General features: G+C 53.2%; 2 protein-coding genes across 2 annotated transcripts in view; one reads left to right on the forward strand and one right to left on the reverse strand.

Annotated features, from left to right (window-relative positions):
- The window catches only part of CDH15 (cadherin 15, type 1, M-cadherin (myotubule)), a 17124-nt gene extending 16921 nt beyond the window's left edge, over window positions 1-203 (forward strand). The window contains exon 4 of the mRNA XM_009319900.1: window positions 183-203. Coding sequence (XP_009318175.1) covers window positions 183-203 — 21 coding nt within the window. The remainder of the gene's footprint in view (window positions 1-182) is intronic.
- The window catches only part of ANKRD11 (ankyrin repeat domain 11), a 133426-nt gene continuing 108349 nt past the window's right edge, over window positions 20-25096 (reverse strand). The window contains 11 exon segments of the mRNA XM_009319899.1: window positions 20-483; window positions 1424-1516; window positions 2781-2924; window positions 3031-3129; window positions 4362-5292; window positions 5294-6305; window positions 6308-11056; window positions 11903-12050; window positions 12498-12640; window positions 14499-14702; window positions 15940-16110. Of these exon segments, the coding sequence (XP_009318174.1) occupies window positions 286-483; window positions 1424-1516; window positions 2781-2924; window positions 3031-3129; window positions 4362-5292; window positions 5294-6305; window positions 6308-11056; window positions 11903-12050; window positions 12498-12640; window positions 14499-14702; window positions 15940-16110 (7892 nt within the window). The 3' untranslated portion in view covers window positions 20-285.

Below are 25096 nucleotides of genomic sequence, written 5' to 3' on the forward strand. Positions count from 1 at the left end.
CCCGCGGCGGGCCGGCCGCCCCCCCTGCGGCGGCAGCCGGTTGGAAAGGAGATGCGCCCCGGCCCGCTGCCCGGCGGAGCTGCCGTCAGTCCGGAAGCGAGGGACGCGTTGTGAAGAAAGTGCAATTATTTTTCTTATTGTTTTGTTTTCTGCCGATAGCTGCTTCCTCCTCCTCTGACCAGGGATTCATCAGCAAGCGGTAAGGGTGAATGTGAGCTCGACCGCCCGACCTCGGAGGGCTCCCGTCCTTGCCAGTTTTCAGTGATGTCTCCTGGTTTTGAACTGTCATGCCGGCAAGAGCACAAAGTCATCGTTCACGTCGACCATTGGCACATAGAACGAGGGCACCTCGTTCACGCAGAGGGATTTGTGCCCCGCGGGGTCCAGCTCCTGCACCTTCAGCTGCCACTCCATCCTTTGCACCGCGTTCAAGGCGGCAGCTTCGTGTTGCTGTGGGTGAGCGAGAGAGGGCAGGAAAGGCGCCTGCTGCCCGTCCCACCCGGCAAAGGCAGGGGACCTGCAGCCATCGCGGCGGGCAGAGCAGCAAACGGAGCGAGGGACGCCACACACAGCCTCGCGGGAATGAAACCTGGACTTGGGACGTCTGCTGAGCCCAGCTCCAGCAGGAGCAGGGGCAAGCCCAAAAGGGCCTTGTGGGGCGGCTTTTAAAGGCTCATAAGCTCTCAGAGCACTGACCCCGCTGGTGACAGCCTCGGCAGACAGTCCCCATCAGCGGCCCTCGGCTGCCCGAGAACAGGGTCCCGCTCCCTTCGTGGGAGCTGCCAACTCCCTCTGTGTCACCAGCTGAAAGCACAATCGTCCCTGCTCCCTACCGTGCCCGGGTTCGCCACCCAGCGCTCTGCACGGCACTCCGGAAAATCATCGCATGGGCTTCTGCCGCCCTGAAGTTTGCCATAGGTTTTGAGCTTGCTGCAGCATGTGTTGCTGGCGAAGAGCGGGGCCCGAGGGTTTAACTGACCGAGAAAACTCCAGACCATATGGCGCAAAGCAGAGTAACAGCCAGCCAGCCAACCCTAAGCGGAACGTGTCTCCCTTCCCCCTTTTTGGAACCAGCAGAGGCAACTGTGCTCCCCTAGTCCCCGCAGAGGCTCCCACCTCTCAGCCGTGCCGTGCGCAGAAGCGCAGAGGCAACTGTGCTCCCCTAGTCCCCGCAGAGGCTCCCACCTCTCAGCCGTGCCGTGCACAGAAGCGTCCCCCCATCACCTCACGCTGCCCGGACCACCTCGGGACACCTGCTCCCAGCAGATTTTTGGAAACCACAAAGGCAGCTTCCAGGCTACAGCAACAGCCGGGACCCCTCTCCGGGAAACCCTCCCTGGGGGAGGCAGAGCAGCAGGACCTGCTGCCGCCCAGGCGCCGCCGCCGCGGCGGCCTGGGGCACCGGGGGTCCCGCACCTCTCACCTTCATTCGATCGTACTTGTCATCCACGTCTTGCAACCAGGAAATGAACTGTCGCGCGTTGAAACGATCTCTGACCGATTTATTTTCGTCTCCCTAAGCAAAAGACAGCAAAAGGGAATTACATGGTAGATTTTTTTTTTTTTACTTTAAGCAGTCCCAGGTCTAACAGGCCACGTTCAAACCCCTCTTAGGGCACACACTCATCACAGAATCATAGAATCATTAAGGTTGGAAAAGACCTCCAAGATCATGGAGTCCAACCGTCGACCCAACGCCCCCATGCCCACTAAACCATGTCCCTCAGCGCCTCATCTACCCGTCTTTTAAATACCTCCAGGGATGGGGACTCAACCACTTCCCTGGGCAGCCTGTTCCAAGGTTTAACCACTCTTTCAGTAAAGAAATTCTGATTAAAGAAATCAGAAACAAGAGAGGTGCCTGCAGGGAGGGGGAACAGAGCATGCTGCTCCCAGCTGCTCTTGCAGACCCTTTGCCAGGGGCTTCAGCCTCAGAGATGCACGTACGCGTGCGTGCACGCACCCCCCATTTTTGCTTGCTTTGCAGAGAATCTGCCCGTGCCAGCCTGTCACAGCACCTCTCTGCCTCCTTCAACTCATGCCCAAGACCATAACGTCTTCGCTGTAGAAGCACAGATCCCTGCACAGGATCCCTCCTGCAATGCAGCAGCGTGCTTCTCCGAGCAGCCGGGCTGGCAGCAGCTGCGGCGTACAGGCTGCAGAGGGGGCTGGCGGGATGGCGCAGGACCACCGCAGCCGCACGGCCACCGGCTGCAGAAACCGGACACGATTCCCCCTTCTCCGGCACAGAACAACATGAAATCGAAAGAAGAAATGACCACTTTTTGTGGGCTGCGAGACGGAGTCTGGCTCTTTCAAAGCCACTATTCAGACACAAATCAATTTAATGGCTGTTTCCCCTTCCTTCAACAGGAAAAGACATCCCAGAGCAGATGATCTTGACCAAGAAGAAAGGCAGAGGGTCCTGAGACTCATTGATAAACCCGAGTCATCTCTGCTCCTAAAGAGACATGATGCTCCCTGTATCCCTGTGTTCCCGGCTGTATTTCCTTCCCCGGCACGCACGTGGAGTATCCCAGAACACGCGACACCAGAAACTGAGTCAGATTAGGCAACCTGGGCACGTGCTGGGGAGGGCTCCTGCAAGGTGTCCTGCATCCGTGTGCCGCGGTGGGCGACAGGCACCTGAGCAGGGAGAGCATTAGTAACTCCTGCCTACATCCCTCTCCTCCCTCCCTCCGTCCAGAAAAGCACCATCTCCCTCGGGGTCTTGCACAGCACCTCTGAGACACTTCTTCACCACCAAGACAGGCACTGACCTGATTTTCTAGAGGCATGTTATAGACCTCGGAGTCCAGCAGCATGGTGCAGGCACTGAAGGGCACAGCCTGGTTGGCAATAGTCCTTGCTGCCCGACAATGAACTCTCAAAATCTCCTGCTCGCAGGAGACGATGAGCTTCTCCTGAGGAAGAGCAAACGAAGCAGTGAGCGTGGCAGCCTCAGCTTCCCCAGCAGAGGAAATCCGGGACCTCTTCCCCAGCCGGAGTCTCCCCGGTGCGCTCCCTTACCCGCTCTATGCTGTGCTGGAGCCGCAGCTTCCCCCGGACGGCTTCCTGCTGCTTGAAGAGCTCCTTCAGAGGCTCCGCGAGCGACGGCGGCGGGGCGATCTGCGGGCACACGGCAGCGGAGGGTTAGAGCCTGCGGCACAGCCACGTAGGTGAAATGCACCTTGGCCAAGGGCTTGGAGAGGGAGTCGGTGCCACCCCGCGGGGTGCTGTATGGAGCTCACCGGAGGAGAAAGTCTGCCTATTTCCTCAGCAGGCAGGCGGCAAAGGACAACGTCCCGCCAGTGCTCAGACCACAGCAAGGGGTGAGACAACAGGGCAAGAGGTGTCCAGTGCCGAGAGACGAGCTCAGCCTGCAGAACCAGAGCCTAAATCACCCCACGTGCTGCAAGGGCAGTTTGCAAAGGGGCCTGAGCGCATCTGACGAAGGGGATGATACTGTTGGAGAAATACTGCCGTGAGCAGCCCAGTCTGCGCACCGGGAAGGGTGCCTGTGTCCTGATCTGTCCTGCGCCTTCCTGGGGAGCAAGGCGCTCCTCAAGCACAGCCCAAACTGCAGAGCAGAGGAGCAGGTGGCTCTGCGTTAGTCTAGGAGGGAACAAGCAGATGCGGACACAGGCCACGACCACCGCGGTGCTGGGGCAGACAAAGCGCGATGCAAACAGTAACTCACGCACGGACTACACTGCAACAGAAATACCCGCAGACCGGGGCATTTCACCCTGCCTGCAGCAGGGAACGAAGCTTGACATGGCTGGTCGTATCGACCCCCCTCCTCCAGGCTGGATCCTGGATTTACTGCCTGCAGCATTAAGTTTATTGATGCATTTGTATTAGCAAGTCCATTCATGCAGCACAGCAGTGAAATGCAGATCCCACTGCCAAGGAGCGAGTGCTATCGGCAAGTCAAGTATCAGAGCTTGGGAAAATGAAGGCAGGAGTTAAGAGCCATCTTTCTCCTACAGTCTTCTAGGTTCATTATCCAATTACTGTACTGCTTGTAAAAGCAGTTTTGCCTCCCAGCCTCAAATCCAGTGGATTCATACAAACTTGCTCTAAAGCCTGAGCAAATCTCAGGGTCCTAAGCACAGCCCAAGGTCTTCTCTGCAAACATACAGCATCTCAGAGGATGCATTTGTCATGCAGCCATCCACTTACCGAGGCTTAGATCTGTCGTCATAAGCACGTTCTAAAAGTAGGCTAAAGCAACGGCCGGGGTGCCATCGGCATTGCAAGGGCGCTCGCGGTGCGTAGGGGACAATCTGGCTGTGCTTGTAGCAGCAAGGGAGGGGACAGTCCCTGATGCCGCGGTTTAAAGAGAGAAGGTGACTCACCACTGGAATATGGAGCTTGCTTAGAGGCTTGCCATCCAACAGGTAGGAGCCTGTGTAGGTGACATATTCAGCGTAGCACTGCGGAGCTTGGGGAGTAATATAGCAGAGGATTTTCCGCTTCTCTTCAATCTTTTTCCTGATCTGGAGGTACTCAAAGTAGGGGTTAGACCTGTCACTGTGATAAGGTTCAATGTCGTCCAGTTTTATAGCATCGACGATAGCTGCCAGTGTTTGCTGTATCATCTCCCTCGTCTGCTGGGTGGACGTGTTGATCTGCTGCTGCAGCTGCTGGTTGGAGCGCTGGAACCGGCGCTTGCGCGGGTGCTGGGCCTGGGAATCGTCCTCCTCCGTAATGCGGCCTTTGGCACGTGTGGCGGGCGCAGAAACAGGAGGAAATTCCTTCTCAGAGGAGGCGGCGTTCTGCTTGTTTTGGTTGGCGAGCATCTGAGCCCGGTTCCTGGTAATCCGCTGAGGAATCTCCTCTATTTTGGGTGGTTTGGGAGCTTCTGCTACTGGTTTTTGTACTGGTTCAACGATTTCTGCTTGAGCGTTGCCCGGAGGTGCGTCTGCCTGGGAGGAAGGGACTTGGCTCCCACCGCGTGCCGCAGCACCCTCCTGTGAAACGCTGCCCTCGGCAGCGGCCACGGGTGGGGTACAGGTCTGGGAGCTGCTCTCTGCCACCCCACCAGAAGACGACAGGTCTTCGTGCACAGCCTCCACCTCTTTGCTCTCCGGCTGAGCAGACTCAGACGGGGTCTGCTGGAAAACCTGTGCTTCCGAGTCCTCTGCTCCTTTTTCCTCAGCTACGTTCAGTGCTTCTGGGGTGGCTTCTTGTGCAGCCACTTCTGGTTTCTGCTCCTCTGCTTGTGGCTCCGTCTCCACGGGCAGGACAGCAGCTGCCTGGCCCGGTGGCCGGCTCTCACCGTCTGATCCCAGCGCTTGTTTCTGAAGCTGCTGCTGGGCTTTCTTCTACCGCTTCTGCCTCCGCCATCTCCGTCTCTGCAACATCCTTAGGTTGGAGCGGCAGCTCTGGTAGCGAGAAGGGGCCAAGGTCCAAGTCATCTTCTGTATTGGTGAAGGGATCCGGCCACGTTACCGCCTCCTCTGTATTTGCAGGCGCAGTGTTATTGTTTTCCAAATAGTTGTTTTCTGGCGCGCTAACAACTTCTGCCTGAGGTTCTGCTGGCATACAAGGGGGCTCTGGAGGTATCTCAGGTGCTTCTTCTGGAAGAGGCTTGCAGTTGTTGAAGAACGTGTCTAACCTAGTAGGGGACATGTAGGGAGCTTGCTCTTCGGCATTCGCTATTTCTCCTGGAACTGCTTCCTCAGCATCCTCCTTGACTTCATCGAGTGCCGGTTCAGACACTGACAGAGGGTAAGATATGGGAGAAACGGGGTAGGAAGTATCTGTGGGAATGAAGGCTACCGGTGTAGGATGAATCGGCTCTAGGGAACAGAGCGGAGGTTTAGGGGACTCGGAAAATCTCTGGGGAGATTTCATCAGAAGCTCTGAGCCCATGGGCCAGCTGACAGAGTGCTCTGCTGGGTTACCCATCAGGCTGGGAGCAATGGCGGTGTCAGGGTTTCTGGAAGGAGGGTTATCCCAGTCTATATTGTTTTGTTCTGGCATACCCGAACTAAAATGGTTTTCTTCAATTGGCGGTAAGTAGGTAGGTTCTGGTGGCATAATGGAGGCAGTAGCTTGCTGCTCTTCCGTGGTATCCAAGGGCATGCCGAGGTCGGGGGGAAGAGCGCTTTCTACCGAAGGAGCCAGCAATTCATCTCTGTGCGAAGGGGAGGATTTTGCTTGTAAACCAGAAAAGACACTTTCAGGCGACTGGGCGACTCCGCTGACAGCTCCTGGCGCGCAGTGCAAAGCTTCCACTTTCGGCGATGAAACCCCATAATCTGGTGAGTAATACCCAGGAGATAAACACTGGAACTAGGAACAGAAGGAAGGGGAACTTTCTCCTCCATTAGGTGCTGCACTGGAGAGTCATAATTTGATGTCGCCGGGACACTTTGCTGTCTGAAAAATTTATCTCCGACACTGAATTCTTCTTCAGGTGCCCTTCTGATATCCACCGAGATGGAACGATAAAGGTTCGTGGAGGGTATGGTCCGAGTCGGGGTCTGACTCGGATTCTCGGGGAGCCCACTGGAAACATTCGCATATCTGTCGAAGAAGGATGGAGAACAGGCGTTCATGGACATCGTGGATATGGGCAGCGAGTGCTGCGAGTCCGCGCATTCAAACATCAGGTCCGTGTAGTCTTCGTTGCTGCACGAAGGAGTCCTGGGCGTCTGCATCACCTCCTCGTAGCTCGGACAAGAGACGACGGATGCCGGGGTCGGGACTCCCGTCGGCCGGTTCTGATCTGGCCTGGGAGACGCCGGGAGGATCTCCTTCAGCTGAGGACCCGTTATCCAGTCCTTAGAGTCTGTCCCAACAGCAGGCTGCGCCTTGTTTTCCGGTGACAGTATAGGAGTCAGTGGGCCCAGTTCTTTAAGTTTCTTGTCCTTGAGCTGAGTATCCAGTGCTAACGGCTTCTTTGCTGCCAGATCCAGGCTCCTCTTGCGCACGTCTTCCGAGCTTTTAAGTTTGTCCTTTAATTTGGGGTCTCCGGACCTGTGCCTCATTTTCTCCATTTGCTTCATTCTCTCTTTGTGCCTTTTGTGGCGCTCCTCGATTTCCAGGTCTTTCTGGCTCAGCATCCTCTCAAAGCTGGTCATCATCAGATCACCGTCTCCCAGAAGTTTCTCCCTTGGCCTGGTATCTTTCTTGCTGCTGTCTTTGGAAAGGGTTATTTTTTCATTCCCATTGCTTATTTTTATTGACTCTGATTTGTCTTTCTCTTGGTTCTCCTTGAGCTTCTCCTTCAGTTTGGTCTCACCGAATTTGAGGTTGTCCTCCTTTGATTTATCTTTAAAGGTGGTAACTTGAGGACTGTCCTTGTCTTTAAGTGTTGACTTTGGCTCGTCTTTGTGATGTTTAAAGAAACCATCTGCATGTTTGTCTCTATGCTTTTCCTTTTCCTCCTTCCATTTTTCCTTGTGTTTATCTCGCTTCTTTTTCTCTTTAACTGTGCTGATGGCGCTGGAACCGTAAGTCTTTTCTTTTTCCGCCTTCTTTGACAGCTCTCTTTCAGAATCATTTTTATCTTTCTTTTCAGAAAATAAGTAATCAATGCTTTTCTCTGGTTCCTCATCAGGCTCTGCCTTCATGTTGTAGGAAGTGCTAAAAGCCTCCCCATCCACAGAGAAATCTTTTTCATAATGAGCGGAATCCTTTCTGCTGCTGGAGTCTTTGAATTCTTCTGTTTTTTCCTTTTTCTCCGTCTTCTCCTTCTTTGCTTTTTCTTTCTCGTGACTTTTCTTTGACGAAGATGAGGAATGCCTGTGTCTCTCCTTCTCCTTGAGTTTGTCCTGCAAGCAGGGTAAAGGGAGAGAGTCCTTAAACTTTTCTTCAGCGGCATCAGTAAGAGAGAGGTTAGAAGACTCGAAGAGGCTGGTCAGTCCTGGATCCTGTCCTCTATCTGTGAAGCTGTCAGAAGAGATCTCGCTGATTTTGTCATTGGAGTCATCTCTATAGTCATTCAGAGCCTCCTCCTCCAATTTCTCCAGCAGGCTCTTCTCCGGCTCCCCTCCTTTCGAAGATTTTTTCTCTTTGGAATGCTCTTTATCCGGCTTCTCCTTATGCTTGCTTTTCACCTTGTCGTCATTGGCATGTTTCTTTTCAACCTTCTCCGGGAGCTTTTGCTTGTTTTTCTTCTCTTGAGTGGAATCTATGGACGTTCTGTCTTTCCTGTCCTTATACTTCTCGGTAGAGTCTTTCTCTTTCTTCTCCTTGTGTTTTTCAAAGGAACTCTTCTCCTTTTTCTCTTTTCCCCCTTCCGATGTTCCTTTGTCCTTTTTCTTCTCCTTGGAGTCCTTATCTTTCTGCTTCTCCCCTGAATGCTGCCGGTCGGAGGAGTACTTGCGGTGCTTGTCAGGGTAGAGCTCCTTCTCAGCAGCTGCGCCGTCATCCTTCTCCTGCAGACTGTCCAGCCGATGCATTTCGCTCCCAGCGGAGTCGCTGACTTTGAACCCAGTCAAGCTGTAATCATCCCTCTCGTCTTCGCTTTCATCTGTGAAGATGTCTGCAATGCTGTACCAGCTTTTCTCCTTGCCTTTCTTCTCATCCTTTTTCTCGGAGAAGTCCTCTCGATCCGCGGAGAAGTTTTTCTCTTTCTTCTCTTTAACCTGGTCGAAAGAACTCTTCCTTTCTTTGTCTTTGCTGTGCAGGTCTTTGTATTTCTCTTTAGTTTCTTTTTTCTCTTTGAAACTCTTGTCTAGTTCTTTGTCCTTCAGGATTTTCTCAGGAGCAGCTTTTTCATTTTTCTCCTTGTCACCTTCTTTGGATTTTTCCTTGTATTTTTCTGGCTTCACCTTTTCTTTTTTTTCTTTATCGGGAGCATCCTTCTTCTCCTTTTCCTTCCCAGAATGGTGCCTCTCCCAACTCTCCAGAGTTTTACCGCTGAATTCGGGGTCAGACTTATCTTTGAAGAACGTTTCGCAGCCATATTCTTTAAAGTCATCTCGATAGGGCTCCTCCTGCTTCGTTTTGGCGTCTTTTCGATCTTTAGAGCCATCAGAGGAATCTTTTCTGTCTTTGTTGGTTTCACCCGTATCTTTTTCTTTCCTCTCCTTGACGCTCTCTGCAGAATCCTTCCTTTTCTTATCCTTCTCAGGCAAATAACTAGGAGTAATTTTGTGTCTGTCCGTTTGGTCCTTTTTCTTCTCAGAGCTTTTGTCCACGTAGTCCCTCTCTTTCTTCTTTAAGAAAGTGTCCTTTTCATTACGTTTCTCGTTGTATTCCTTCTTCTCTTTCGTTTTGTTTTCCTTTTTCTTGTCTTTAATTTCCTCTTTCACGGGCTCTATGATTAGTTTTGCCACGGTGTCATTTTTAATCTCCCTGAAATCTGTTACTGGAGAATCCCAGCTATCTTCACCTTTGAAATCGAAGGATGAATCAGAAGACAAGTCTGAAAACCACCTCTCCTGCTGATCATCCGAAAGGCTGAACTTCGTGTCCTCGCTTTCGGGAAATTGGTTTTTGTTATTAAACTCATCAAACCCAGACTCATCCCTGTAAAGTTTTTCTTTTTTGCATTTTTCTTTCTCTTCCTTGAAGGATTTTTCTTTCTCTAGTTTAGAAACCTTCTCCTCCTTCAGCTCATTCTTCTTTTCAGATTTTGACTGCTTGTCCTTTGACTTCTTCTTTCTCTCTTCCTTGTGTATTCTCGGCTTCTCTTCTTTGGGAGACTTCTCCTTTACAGGTTTCTCTTTTTCTGATTTACTTAACCCTTCTCTGAAGGATTTGCTCATGTCTTTACTACCATCTTTGACTTTTCTTAATGATTTCTCCTCTTTCGAGGATTTTCCAGTCTCCTCTTTAAACAACCACTCCTTCTCCTCCGCTTTGCCTTTGGGGAGCTTTTCCTCCTTCTTACCGTGTTCTCGCTCATGCTTTAACACTTTCAATTTGTTTTCGACTGGATTTTCTGTCTCTACTATCAAGCCTTTCTCAGGCTTTTGTTTAGAGTCCTCAAACTCAAAAGAAAACGTTTTGATTATTTTAATGTCTTGGCTGATGGGACACTGCCCCTTCTCCTTGTTTTTATGTTTGTGTTTTGTTTTATGCTTTTTAACAACCTTCCCCTCCTTGTCCAGCTTTGGAATTGCTCCATCCACATTGCTATGGAATGAATTCTTTTTCTCAGAAACAGTGTTGTGTGGGGTGTTTTTCTTTTTGTGCTCTGGTTTCTTCCTGACTGGCTTTAGCGACTCTAAGCTCGAGTCCTCGGACGAGTAGTCTGACTCGCTCGTCAGCCTCGTCCTGGTGGAGTCCGATAAGGAACTGACATCTGACCAAGCTGGAGAAGATATGGTTTTCCAATTGTCCGTCCTCCAGTGCTTGGAGTGCTGTTCTGTAAGATTAGGATTATGTTTCTGGGATGCTAAACTCCCATGAGAAGAGGTCGATGAGGCAGACAGAGAGTTAAACAAGGAGGATTCCTTTAGCACTAGCCTGGAGTCCTTTACACAGCTAGAGCTCTGAAGAGAGTCTCTATCATCCTCCTCACTCTCCACGTTTTCACTCTCTGATTCAGAGGAACAAAATTTGTCATTTTTTTTGCCAAACCGAACCTCTTTGCTTTTCGTCTCCTTCTTCCGCTTCTTTTTTACTTTGCTTTTCTCCTTCTGCGGCTTTGTGCTGGCGGGCTCCCGAATCTTGCTGCTGGGCAATATCGAGTGGGTCGAAAGTCGCAGCTTCTCCCCCGTCCCCACAGCAACGCTGGTCTCCTCCTCGTCCGAGCTGTCCGACAGGATGCGGTGGGCAGCTTTCTTTGGTGTAATTGTGTTATTTTTAGTATACGTTTTCACTTCCATTTTGGGTATGGAAATGAAACTGTTTGCTTTAGTCTCTTTTCTGTAATCCTTTTTCAGCAAATGTTTGTCATCAACTGGCGGGACCCGGTCCTGCTCGTCGTCCTCATCAAATTCATACTCATCCTTCACCGGGGTGATGGTTTTGGGGGGCTCCTGGGCCTTGGGCTTGTGCTTCAAACCCTTCTCAAACTCTGAGTCTGTGTTATTGCCATCAACAGAGCTGGAGGGAGCGAAGGAAGGAGCATCCTCCTCTTCTGAGGTCTCTGCAGAGAGAGAACAACAACGCGTTAAGGACTGCGAGGGGCTTCAGGGAGGGAACATCATCAGTCTGCTGCAGACGTGAACCCCTGCAAACGGCCCTGCTGCCCCTCTGCCTCACCCAGCCTTTGCTAAGCTTGCGGCTGAAAGCTCGAACCGCCAGGTTGCGAGATCTTTTAGGATGGGATAGCTATCCAGTCTCAGACCTGCACGGGGTGTTCCTCAAAACAACGTCCAGGGTCTATCAAGAGAAGAACTTTTTAACAGGGTTATGACTGCAAACAGCATAGGCCAAGGCTCCCCGTAAGACTGGAACTCCAGTTAGCACTAATTAAAACCTGCAGCGTGTCCCACCTGGCACAGCCACAATGGTGGCACTCGCGGGACAGGCCCTAGCAGGGCGCTCTGCTGAGGGACAGCCCGGGAGCACAACCTGAAACGTCAGCACTGGTACAGCCGAGCGCCGTGCCCCCCTGACCGGGGAGGGATGGGAATACATGACGTGCACGCAAACCTCCTCCTCTCTACGCACAAGCTGGAATATTACCCACATTTCAAAGGTAAGACATCCATTTACCTGCAATTGGCTTCCAATCCTACATCTCGATTGCACCAGGCAAGTGATCTCAACGTAGGCTTCCAGGGCAAACAGCTAGAGCTCCCGGAGCTAAAGGCTGGTAGTTATGTTGTCTGAATTTGGGTTACAGCTACAGATGGACTCCTGACCGTGGCAGCAGCGTGCAGATATTCTGACAAGAGTCTAACTTCACTGTCCTCTTAACGTCTCTGTATTAACAGACAGCTGCAGGCCACAAACATCACTCCCATGTTCACATAAAGGTCAATCTCACCTGTTGAGCTCTCTTCGCTGGAGGGATACGTGGTCTTTCCCAGGAGCAGATTCACCATGGTGGGAGAATTAGCTACTTTTAAAGGTGTCTCGCCCTTCCTGTTGCTTTGATGAGGATTCCCTCCATAATGTAACAACAATTTCACCACCTGAAAACAGAAATTGAGACTTGAAGATGCTCATGATGTTTCGATTCCAGGCTTTTTGTACAACTTTCATATATAACTAAAAGGGGGGTGTCCTCAAGCAGTCTGTCCTCAGGACACACCTTATGGTACAAACAGTCATCAATACGAAAGGAGACAAAAACCAGCAACACGAACCAACCTGGGCAGGAAAGAAGGGAGAAGAACAAGACACAAAGCCATGTTCCCTCCCCTAATCCAGAAGAAGAACGAACTATCCCTCTGCACAGGGGAACACCAAGTAAAACACTCAACAGCAGTGGGGCAGGGAAATTCTTGCCCACTACATGGCTGTCAGCAGCAAATGATAATAAAATAACCAGAATCTCTGTATTTGCACAGTTGGCCGCTTGAAGCACAAGGGAAAAAAAGTCATGAAAAGCACAGCTATAAAATCCAGCAAAAACCTACCTTGAAGTGCCCGTTATTCGCTGCATCGTGCAGCGGGGTGTCGTCATCCAACCCCTTTGTGTTGACTTCGGCGCCCGCAGCAAGCAACTGCTTTGCAACATCGTAGTAACCCCGGTTGCATGCCTCGTGCAATGCCGTCCAGCCTGCAAGCAAAGGGACACTCAGAACACGGACATCACCTTCATGGGGAAAGTCAGAGACAGTGAAAAGTGACCTCCATCCACAGACGCTGCAGGTGCTGATGTGTCAAGGCGTCTGCGGCTCTGATGGCCGAGAAGGTGGCCTCGTTTGCCCAGCTCCCCATGGCACAGCAGGAAGAAACCTGCAGCTCTGCCTTGCTACGCCAACCAGGCGGCAGTTGAATGAATCCCTCTTCTCCCTCTGGTCACGCAATGTGCTACAGACAGATCATCTGCCGCGAAATGGAAAGGCAAAGTTTTGTGTAAGGAAATTAAGAGAACTGCTGATGCCGTGTGGAAGGCAGGTCTCAAATCCTTTCCCCTTCCAACTCCTCTGTAAGGGAAACACTGCCGCCCAGATCAGGACTGAGCTCTCAACTGCAGACATCGCTCTGAAACATCCCCCACACAGACCTCACAAATATTTTCTCTGTGCTCTCCAAAGCAAGCAGCCATGCCGCCGCGAGATAGGCCCCCGGCTTGGGGAGAAACCAAACAGCAGGTCTCTACAGTAACAGTGGCTCTAGTTCTCAAACAAACCTCCGAAGAACACAGAATGAAATATTTTATCACGTTCAGACTATTTTTAAGCAGAAACTGTTTTGAAGTTTCCCAGCAAATGTGCATGGCTCCTTCGGTATTTTGCTGATAGCGTCGTGGGAGCTCATTCCGTTACCTTCGCTTGGAGCATTAAAAAGGGGCACCTGTGACCAGAATTAATCACAACTGATACTTCAGTCTAGCACTGATATTAATCATACAGGCGGAGGAACACGCATATCTATTTATAACCCCAAAATCGTGTGAAGAGAACAGCAAAGAGCAAAGTCAAGCTCTCGGACGTGCTGGAAGAAAGGCTGCCTCACGCTAACTCAGCCCCATCGTTGGTACGGGTGTGCACCAACGGCACCGTTCATCATCTCACGGCCACCTTCTCGCCGCAGCGCTCGTGGCCGTTCCCATGCCAGGCTCGGCCGCAGCCGCAGCCCCGCACCCAGGCTCCTTTCCCCATTCCCACCACCAGAAGCAGGAGCTTTCACAGCACTGCCGAGGAGGAGGAGGAGGTGGTATTACACACAGGCAACGAGCTGAGGCTCAGGACGGTCACCGTCTCCTCTAATTCGGATGCCCGGCTGGGAGCCTGACATTGCCCTTCACGTGCGCACTGCTCCCCGTCAGCAGCCCCCCCGCGTTTGGTACTTAAAAACAAACCCCAGAACACCGTAGGCATCAGCCGTTCAACTCTGGAGCGATGACTTTACAAACCCACTCTTTTTAGCATTTTTGTGCACACCATTTCTTATATTTTAAATTAAAAAAGAGCTAGAACAGCCCACCTGCCTTTGCAAATCCCCCTCCAGACTTCCAAGACGGCACCCATGTGGAAGGGCACAAGAAAACAAACCAGAGGGTCCTGGTCACAGTTTCAGAGCGTGGAGCCACAGCAGCCCCAGGGATAGCTACGGATCAAGCCCAGCCCCGCATCCCCTCCCCGAGCGGGAGCATGTTCAGAGCAGACACGACAGCCTGAGAATTTGGCTGCCAAACTCCAACAAGGGAACCAATGTTTTTCAGGGATTTATTATTCTGACAAATCTGTAGCAGTTTATTTATTTTTTTTTAAAAGGACAGCAAGGCTTTTTCCTCCCGAAAGGGCAAAATCATTATTTTTGGTTGATCCCCTCTTTACAAGCAGCAAACCCGTGTTATAAAGAAACTACTTTCTCTGGTGGGAGCCATTCTCGGAGGTGGAACATGCAAGCAGGTGGGAAAAGGTACGGATCGTGGGCTGCCTCGGCAGTACTGCCAGCGGGCTGCTTACCTGCAAAGTCTTTCACATTGACATCTGCACCCTCGATAATGAGCTCCTTGATGCGCCGGGCATCTCCTCGGATGGCAGCTCGATGCAGCCGAGTCTCTCCTCGCTCGTTTCTCTTATTTACTTTATCTTTGGTTTTGGAGGCAGAGTTAGGAGTTCCCTTCTGACAAACTGTAGACTGAGAGGGATGCTTTGGTGTTGTGTCAACTGCATGGAGGAGAGAAACCGTCAAGAACCGCAATTCAAAGGAAGCCCTAAACCCTTAGAGGGAGCTCTTGCAACACGTTTCATCTCGCCTCTCCCCAAAACGCTCACCACAAGGCACCAAGAGGCAACTGAACCTCTGAAGTCGATGTGAAGACAGAGGAAAGCCTGTGTGTGTATAATGCAGATATTAATTGCAGGCTGCCAAAGCCCACTGGAGAGAACTGCAGTCCTTGCAAAGACTGTAGGCAATCCCATGATTTAGGAGCGGACAATGCAGCTCCTTACCCTAAAACCTCATTTCCTAAGGGAAGCGGCCTTTTACCAAGTACATGTGAGGTCTGACAGCCTTGGGAGGAGACTGCACATTTCCTGGGAGAACGTCTGAATGCTCTGAAGACTACACAGCTTTTTGCCTTTTTTTTTCCTCCCAAGTAACAGCAACATAAGCAGCTAGATCGGTGTTAAGAACAACAAAATATGTGGCTAAAAGCTGCAACGTTTGTGTGTAGGATGTAGATGGGCGCATACAGATAGCACAGTGCCTCTAAAAACCCTGAGGGGTCATGTATGCAACAGATAAAAATTACTAAAATACAAAATCCGTGGTAAACACATTCCAGCTGCTCCGCATCTCAAGTTACAGTTGCAGCGGTTACATGTCTTATCCCTCTCCACAAGAAGAAACATTAAAAAGCCCACAGAGGATGGTATTTTAACTTTATTCACAATGCTCCTTTACTGAGTTAGCCTGAGATGCCAGTGGAAAACGCGAAGCTCTGATGTGGAGGAGGCTCCCGTGGAACCGAAGCTCTAGTTAAGCAGCCAGGGCAGGCTCAGTGGTGGCCCGGATTCAGCCCGTGGGACACCTCCTGCTACTGCCTTATACTGGAAGAAGAAGGAAGGGCAGCTGCAGCCGCAGCCGCGTGCGAACCCCACCACATGGGCGGCCCGTTCCTGGAGTCACCTGCAGAGCCCCGTGGGAGCGGGTATCCCGCTGCCCCGCTCCAGCATCCCACCTACGGTGCTGAGAGCGGGGAGACCCCATGGAGCAGCATACCCAGCCCCCCTGCACCACGCCAGGGGTGGCAGCTCATCTCTGCTGCCGGCGAGGAGCTACTTGAACCGCCTGGTGACGCCGGGGCCAGGCACTGAGAAGCCCAGGTATTTGCGAGCCTCTCGCTGCAAGCTCACACCCGTCTGCCCACACCTCTGAGCAAAACCACCCTCTGGATCTCACCTGGGCTGTTTGCAGACTCTTCTGCTGTCATCTGCATAAGGAGAGCGACTTGCTGGCGCTCGGAGAGCGGGTAGCCTGCCCGGATCCCCGAAAGGCCCATTCCGAAGAGCAAGCCAGGCTTTCTGGTGGCGGGCTCCTTTTTAATCCTCTTCCGCTCTGGACCCTGCTTTTCTGTGGTGCAAGGAGACACAGAAACACAATCCGTAAATGCCGCTGTAAGTGAAAACCATGTTCATTTCTGAGCAAAGTGCTAACAGCTCTCCAACTCCGTTTCCGTATCTCACAAATTGAAAAGCCTATGGTGAAGGATGCATCCCTGCAGTGGGAGCACCGGTACCTGGGGCAGCCGCCCGGGCTCACACCGCTGCGGTTGCAGCCAGGACACGCACCGCTCCTGCTGCCCACCGGCTCCTCCGACAGCCTCTCCCGGCACAGGCTTCTACCAGTTCTTCCGCCACCATCAAACAGCAGCACAAGAGGGAGGAAGCGGGTCCTTCGTGGGGCCGCTGCCGGTACTGTACCTTCCATCTTGCTTCTAGGAGCCTCCATTTCATGCCATGGTGCTTCGAGGAGCGTACGCAGCCTTACACCACCACAGCATGGACTGAACTGGAGGCATCTAAAAGCATCAACAAAGAGTGCTAACAAGACACAGGCTGACAGCTCAGAAACGTTGCCATCTCACCCCCTCATCATCATCAAACCAAGGACTCCGCAGCCAAACGGGTGCGCTGCCCTGGGGAGCACCGGGCTGGCCCTCTCCTCCCAAAGTGGCTGCTTCCAGCCTAGCGCAGAGCACCCACCTGCAGTCAGGCCGATGGCTGCTTAGCCACATCTACTCCTGCATCCCTCTAAAAAAATCCCAAACAGGAGGGGAGGAAGAAACCCCCGTGCCCGGCTTGTCATCCCCCAAAATCCCAGCCTGACACTCGGTCTCTTAAATCATCCAGCTACAAAGACAGCTCCTGCCGAGGGACTGAGCGCAACCGCCCCTGAAGCCGGTATTTGCTGCTGGCATGCCATGTGCACAAGGACGAGACAAAACCCCAGCCTCTCCCTGCACCTTCAGCCTTGCTCCCAGCGACCCACACAGCAGCCTGCTGCAAGCTGGTGAGAACTGGACCCTGCTGAGCATTGTGCAACTTGCTGCCTCCCTCCCCGCTGCCCAGCTCAGCCCAGCTCGCACACCTAACCTCTGCGAGAAGCCTGACTCTACAGCTTTTCTTAAGTATTTTTCCGGTTTTCTGTATGGGAGTACTGATCCCTTTCCCACGCAAGGAGAGTTAGCAGCCCTTCCTCTGCGCTTCTGGCTTGCTTGCTTGTTGCTGCTGTCCGGTGAAAGCACAAATCCTGCTGCATGCTCTCCACTGGGTCCGCAGAGCCGCAGCCACACCTGAGTCCCACTGCAGGGACGCATTTGGTGAACGAAGTTTCAAGGTGCCAGTTCAGGAAACAAAAAGTAAGTTTCCTTTCACGGAGCCAGCCAAGCAAGAGAGACAGAATATCTATCTGCAGAGCAGCACGGCGATTCCTTGCCAGCAGCCAAGCTGCATCCCTCCTACCAGGCAACTGTCCTAAACCCACGAAGAAGCATAAGGAAGACAGGGTGCGTGCGAGTGGAAAATCCAACTTTGCTCACATCTATTTCTAAGCACTGATATAGTTTGTTTATAACCAGGCTAACTGCAGGGCTCCCACTGCGTGCAGAGGGCTGGTAACCACATTCTTAGCAGCCGCAGCTATAAAAGTTATCAAACGCAGGTGAGTGGCTCCTTGCCCTCACATCGCATGCTCGAACGCCAGTTCGAACCAAGGCCGGTTCGATGCTGCTCGAGAAACTGGAGCAGTAAAACACCTCGCTGCATCCCTGACGTAATGAAAAGACCGTGTACAGACGAGCTGTTCAAAACCTCCCGCATAAACAGAAACTCTGTTCTCAAACTGATCGCACTTGCTTTTCAAGAGAGCAAATCCCGCCCGTGACTTTGAAGCACAAAGTAAAAATGTTTTTAATGAAAAGGAGTTTTGACTCGCACAGCCACCAGCGCCCGGGGCCTGCCGGGCTCAGCCCCAGCAGGGACTGGTACTCACCAGGATGCTGCCAGAAGACACAGAGGAATCGAGGGGGTTATTTATCACAGCAAGCCTGCAAGTACCTGCTCCCCCTGAAGAGGAACGCTGTGACCTGGAGCACTTTCACGTGGGCTGACTACGCTGTCGATACGGTACACCAAGTCTTCCAGGTAGCACAGGCAAGGGCTCTCTTCTACTCAAATGTTTGACTCTAAACATCTTATTATTTTGCTGAAGGTATTTTGAGAATCGCAGAAAGCGTCAGAGGGATGATACAAGGAGGTTTGCAAACAAGTAAATGTCTGATAACGCTCTCCAAGAAACAGGGCTTCAACTCCCAGCAGCCAGGGAGGGGAAACCCCACCAAATAACCACCCAGTGTCTGCCCAGGCCCAGCTCCAGCGTCCTGAAACCCGGAGCCAAAAGCGTGTGGGGAGATGTAGAGGTCCAAGAGGATTTGCAACGGATCGCATAGATGCGAGCTTAACAGACTAACTGCATCCAGTCTCTTCCCTACCCCCATCCCTGGGCCAGGGCAGGGTCTGGCAGCGCGGGGAAAGGCAAATCCTGCAACCTGCAAGCTCTAACCCAGCTCTGCTCATCCAGTCGTACTTGTCATCCTGTCAAATTCAATGCGGGTCACCGGCACGCGCCCACCAGCAGGACAGAGCTGCGCAAAGTCCAGCAAGTCAGGCGAAACTGCCAACGGACATGTTTAAACTCAATCACCGGACTTCGCGCCGAAGCACAGGTTTCCTCGTTCATTCACCAAACTGCCAGCGGATTAAAAGTCTCCGGCAGACGAGGGCAGCAGCATGTGGGGACGTCTCCACCGCTCCAGCTCGATTCATGCCGCTTGCATCTCCCGCATTCCCTCAGCTGATGAGCAGGCAGCTCCGAAAACCTTTTCCCTGCACCATGCACAAAGGTGCCATCCTCTGCTGCTCTCCCGCTGCAAAGGTCTCAGGCAGAGCAGATGATTCCCATCGACCCCCTGCACCTGGGATCCTGTACATTTAAGAAATAACAACTCCGTACCAGGGAGCCTCTCCAACCAGACAGCACGGGCCACCCCTCTTCAAATATAAGCCCTGGAAACACATCTGCATTGAAGGAGAATCCCGGTCTAATTCTCCAAAGCCACATTTCGGTCACCCTGGCAGCCGCCACAGAGCTAGAAGATGAAATCAGATCACGGGAAAGTGGATAGTTTTTTAATGGCTTAAAATAAAATTAAACTCAATGTGCTTACGGTAAGAAAACAATTTAGCTCGGGCAGTTCCAGGAGCCACGCCGCCAAGCAGCGCGTCCCACCAGGCACGCTCGCCCCAAGCACAGGGACACCTGATCTGCATACGCAGCACCCTCCTGCTCCTCGTTAGGCTCCGGAGCTGCTGTTCAAAGCAGGCTTGTTAAATCCCGTTTGGCCAGGCCTGGCTTCTCCGCATGCCTCGGCTCAGCAGGCAGCTCCTGGCCGCATCCAGCCGTGTCGCAAAGCGAGGCACAAAGATGCTCGAGGGGGGTCACACCTCGGCCAGTGCCACCGGGCAACTGTCTTTTAAGTACAAGCGATGCACAAGGGTTGTACGTGGTAGAGGGCTGCTCCGTGCGTACGTGCAGAGGGAGCCACAATTAGAATGGGAACATTTTCATTAATATTACTCGGCTGCTGCAGGTTGTCAGCATGAGCCTGTGATTTGCAAAAATTGATTACCAAGTTCAACCGAAACCCCCTAAACTCCTATCAATTCTGCAGTTGCAGAAATTTCCTCCTCCACAGAACATTTAACATTAAAAAGCATGTGATCAACAAGATAAAAATAAATTGGAAAGCGACTGCCGCGTTCTCGCTCACTGTGGTGAGGCAGCGAGGGCTGGCGGAGGCAGCCGAGGACTCGGGCTCGCACGTGCTTCCCTGTGGGAAGGCGGCATCGCCCGGCGCTGCCCAGGTCCCTGGCGCTGGAGGATCGCATCTAGTCCCGCTCACGCGCTGCGTGACCACAGCACTTCGCTCCTCGGAGCCTCCTTCTGCCCAGCAGCAAAGGGATTTCTCCCTCCAGTGCCGGGGCCTCGCTCACCCGTCCCCCCGCGGCCTCCCCGGTGGAAGGCAGCAGAGAAATGCAGTACTATCCCCTTTGCAATTAGATGCTTGTCTGCCGGCTGCCGCAGCGCAGAGGTTAACCCGACTTCTTTAGGCGTTCGGGGGGAAGTAGGTCGCCCGCTGCACTTCCTGCGCCGGTTGCATAAGGAGCGGGGCAGGGCTGGGCTGTGCCCGGCATCCGATGGCTCCCAGCGCCGGCACCCGGGTGCAGGCAGCGTGGCAGCCCCAGGCTCCCCGCGCGGCATGACGCTCGGGCAGAAGCGAAGCCTCTAAGAGGATCTGAAACATGAGCAGGAAGGATGGAGAAGGAGCTGCTCCCAGCAGATGCGCGCCGTGCCGTGCCACCGGCAGCTTTGCTTTCCATCCTCAGCAGAAGCAGGGTCCTGCTCGGCCTGGCGTGAGTGGAGTGCCGGGAAGGCTCTGGGCTGGCTTTCCCGGCCCTGGCCCGGCCCAGGCTAACAGAGCTGCAAATGCGTTTTATATCAGTCTGGAAGACTTTAGTCAGAATCTGATTTTCCGCAGATTTAGAAGGGGCACCTGCACAAAGATCTGCGCTCAGCGGCTTCAAAGCTCCTGCAGGCTGCTCCTTCTCCTCTAATTAAATGCTTTTCTGTAACACCTTGCAGCAACATGGAGCAAATCAAGAGAAATGCTCACAGTGGGTATATACCTCAGCAAACAGGAATAAAGGTTATTTTACACTAAAACCCCTTTAGCAAGGCTGTACGCATGCCAGTCCCTGCATAGAAGCACAAAAACCAGAGGTGCAAGGGGGTGTGCAGGCAAGGAGCCCCCCGCCACGGTTATCTCACTGCCCATCACCAGAGATGGTGGCTGGATCGGTGCACGCTGATCCCAGCGGGAAGGAAGACCACGGCAACCCAGCCATGCGCTGTGCGCCCGCCCGGGGACGAGCCACACCTCCATTTAGCTCTTTTTAAAGCAGCTCGTTTGCTGCTTGCTTCAGCCTTCTGCAAACCCACAGAGCAAAGCTTCCGCCTGGCGCTGCCGTGGTTTAATTTGGGGATCCTGCTCGGCTCTTCCCTCACACTGACGCCAGCAGGAACGGCGTGCACAAGCTTAAAGGGGAAAGCAGGATCTGAGCAGAGCTGCGGCTGCCGAACGCAGCCGGGGAACTGTTTCTCCTTCCTTTCATCACACTAAACCTGAGAGGCTTGCGAAAGGCAGAACAGGAGCAGGTTCCCAGGACAAAGGGGTTTGAGCATTAGCCCGCAGGTGGTTCTTGTGCCCAAATTAGACTCCAGGTCATGCGGCGCTCGCGCTGCTGCAACGGGGAGCACAAATCCGGGGCTGCTGGAAGCCCGTCGGAGGCTCCGCGGAGGTCCCAGAGCAGGCGCTGCTTCGCATTCAGTTGGGCTGGCTCTGTGTGCAGGGCAGCACCACGCAGGCCGAACCCCCGGCCCTAGCCGAAACGGGAGAGAGAAGAGAGGCAGGGAAGGAAAGAGAAAAGGGCAGTGACGGAAAATCTTTCAGAGATTTCTCGAACACGCACTGTGAGATGCTGGCAGGTTGTGGGGACGGGAGCTCCAGCCCGGAGCTGTGGCTGAGCAGCACAGCTCCTTGCTCCCCACGAACGCGTCGTACCCTGTAATGCAAAAAGCATCTGTTTAAACTGCTCCGACATGACAACACACGCATATAAGGTGGTACCCTGAGGAAAAATACCATTTCCAAATAAGCAGCTCGCACTGAACATCTCAGCACTGCACGGAGAAACTGCCTGTTGGCTCGCCGATGAGTCGGGATTTTCAACAGTTTGTTTGCCGAGCAAGCACACAAACAAAAGATCAATAAGAATAAATTAGAACAGCACAGACAGCAATAGAGACTGCATTGCACCCCCGAGAGACCGCGCAAGCCTCTGCTTTTCCCATCCACAGCCTAGCATGCGTAAGAGTGACTCATTTTTACTGCAGAAGTTGTAGGGCATAAAACGTTTCGGAGCACGTCACCTCAAACCAGGGGAAAAGCAGGTTTAACCTGAGCAGGGGCAGCTCGCAGCCCCAGCGTGCGGATGCTTACACATGCTCGCAGGGCGTCTGCAGACGTGGACCAACGCGTGCTGAAGAAGACGGATCACGAGTCAAAAGGTTTACAGCAGCACGATGCAACCACGTCCCAAGGCTCCGCGGGCACCCCAGAATTTAAGGACAAGCACACAGGACGGTGCCGAGGGGAAGGCTTCGAGGCGGCAGCGCTGCAGGGGCGCGGGGAGGACAGCAGCAGCAGCAGGTTATGCGCAGCAGCGGCGTGAAATGGGAAGCAGCACAATGGCACGGGCAGATAAACAAGAGAGGGCAGCAGGGGAGCAGGACAGAAGCCAGGCGAACGCGAGGCCGCGAAGAGCGCGGCGAGAAGGGCAAACAGGGCTGGCATGACTGCACGGAGACCACCGTAAAGCAGAGGAACATGGCACTCGGGCTGGAGAGCTGCACAGGGCCAATGCAGGGGAGGCACGCTTTGCACCAGGAGTTCACGGACACGCTGCAGAGCCTGCAGTACAAATGGACTGGGGGACAGAGACGGGAGATGATGTCTGGCTAATCAGCCAAATGAAAGCAGGAGCCAAAAAGGAAACCGAGGAGGAAGACGAGAGGAGAAGCTGTAGCAGGGCCTGCTTCGGCAGAACGGCAAGGAAGGCGCCCTGAGCCGCTCCTGTACAGCAGTGAGCTGTTTCCTAATCTGAAGGATGGAGAGGGTCCAGAGCCAGAGACTCATCCTGCACAGCTAAGCTGAAAGGATGGAGGAGATGTTGGCTTCGACGGTCAGGAGCGGAGGAGAGGTGCCAGCGAGAAGAACAAGCCCGTTTATATCCACGTCAGGTCACTGTGCATGGAGCTGAGCCCACCGTCCTCACCGCTCACCCCGGCTCCGGGGGACAGAGGATCCGCAGGCCCTGACCCCAGTGGTTGCAGTATTTTTAAAAGCATAATTCGGCTAGAAGAGGTTTAATGCTGCGTGATAGCCTGTGATCCAAATACAGGCGTTTTCCCTAGACTTGTAGGATAGACAACACAGCTGTGCAGAAATGTGTAAATGCGTCTTCTCATCAGTGGCCACTGGCTAACAAACTGCTGCGAGAGGAACCGAGAGGCTTATATCAGAAACAACAATCTCCATGTTAAATGCAAATAATTCTGAGAGAGACCAATTTTCAGGTCCAGACCTTTCATTTCCTACGAAACAGAAAGAGCTGGAGGAGGGAGGCCGGGGGAGGAAGGCTCTGCACAGCCGCCCGGCCAGCCCTCCCCTCCCGGGGCTGGGGGCAGGACGCTCTGCAGACAGCGCTGATAAAAGCTCTTGTATTAAGGAAAAAGCCATCATTGATAGATTTTTGGTTCACAGAGACACAGCACACTGCAACCTCTCACTCTGCATGTTAAGGAGGTGATGCGGGGGGAGGAGGGAGATTTATGGCAGCTCCCGTCATAAAACGACCTGCTTTTCCGCACAGCACTTCCCAGATGGCTGATGCACACGGGGAGTTTCTAAGGGTGATCTGAAGGCTGGTGTTTGCCAGGCTATCCACACTGTACCGGCATTATGGAGCCCAGCTAGAAACGGAGAAGCTCTGACATTCACTCTCTCCCTGGTTGCTAGGTGAGAACAGTTTCTTGACTATTTTAGTACAAGGACTGAAATTATACAACCAAAGAAAGACCCAATGCAGCACAGCCCCAGCTGCACACATCAGACCGAGGCCAGCCACAGAAAACACGCACAAATAACAGTTTCGTACGCAGATGCCTTTTTTAATAAGCCAGCAATTTGCTTCTCACGGATTCCCTCGCCAGCCTCGCAACTTGTGACTAACGAGCCCGTTCCCATGCGATGTCGCTCAAAACACTCGCAGGCATTAGGCAACCCAACAGCCGGCTCCAGGAGAGGACGACGGTTTAGGTCATCTGATTCATCAAGCATTTTCTAACCTAGTAATTAGCGTCACATAACATACTCGGGGGATTAGCACGAAGGAGGCTGCGAAGCAGCAGAAGTTTTAAGCTCCGAGGCCAGCTCCTGCTGACCGCCCTCACACTAACCCGGGTCCACCAGCAGCACCTCCCCAGCCAGCTATGATCCCCTGGGCTCAGCCCTGGGCTCCCGGACAGCCCTCTGGAGCCAGGGAAAAGTCGGTGTGCACAGATCAGCTCGGAGGGCTGGATGGAGTTTTGTCTCTCCCCTCTCCCCCCAAAAAGCAAAACCCTCCTGTGCCAAGGTGGAGCCTCGGAGCGACCGCTCACGTGCTCTGCAGAGGGGCAGGGGCACCCACGGTAGCTGCTCCGGGGGCGCGGCTGCTTGCTAAATAAATATATCATGGGGTCTAAATAAATCATGGGGACTGCCAACACAAAACCTCAGAAACCTGCTGCCTGGTCAGGAAGGGAGCTCAGGCTGGGGGCAAGGAAGCTGCCAGACATCCCAAGTCAGAGGGGAGCTGGACGGATGGACATGGCTCCGGCCCCGCGGCAGTGCCAGCCCACAGCCAGGGGGTCACCAACACCCCCCCTCTGCAGAGCGCGATGGGCAGTCGGGAGGGGTGGCAAGAGAGGGCAAGGGGCTGGGGACGCAGGAGGGCTGGGGATGTGGAGTAGTTCCACCAGCTGCTTATTCCCAGCTTACACCTACTTTATTATTCAAGAACTTAAAAGCACGGTATTGCTTTTATTTCTTTTTTCAAAACAGGAGACAGAAACAGTGTAAGGACTTTCACATTTCAGCTGCGGGGCCTGCCGGGCTCTCAGGCCACATTTTCCAGTTTTCCTCCCCATCCCGTCTAGCCACCTCTCCCCACCCCCCCGAGTACAGATGACCATTAAATGCCACAAGACCACAACAGATGCAGATGATGCCATTGTTATTTCTGTCGGCACGGGAAGCTGCTGTTTTCCACCTCCAGAACAGGAGCCTCCTCCTGCTCTCTGCCCTGCACTGCGGCGGGTCCCCCACCTCTGCCGGCCCCGG

The sequence above is a fragment of the Pygoscelis adeliae genome, unplaced genomic scaffold (assembly GCF_000699105.1).
Source record: "Pygoscelis adeliae isolate BGI_AS28 unplaced genomic scaffold, ASM69910v1 Scaffold323, whole genome shotgun sequence".
NCBI lineage: Eukaryota > Metazoa > Chordata > Aves > Sphenisciformes > Spheniscidae > Pygoscelis > Pygoscelis adeliae.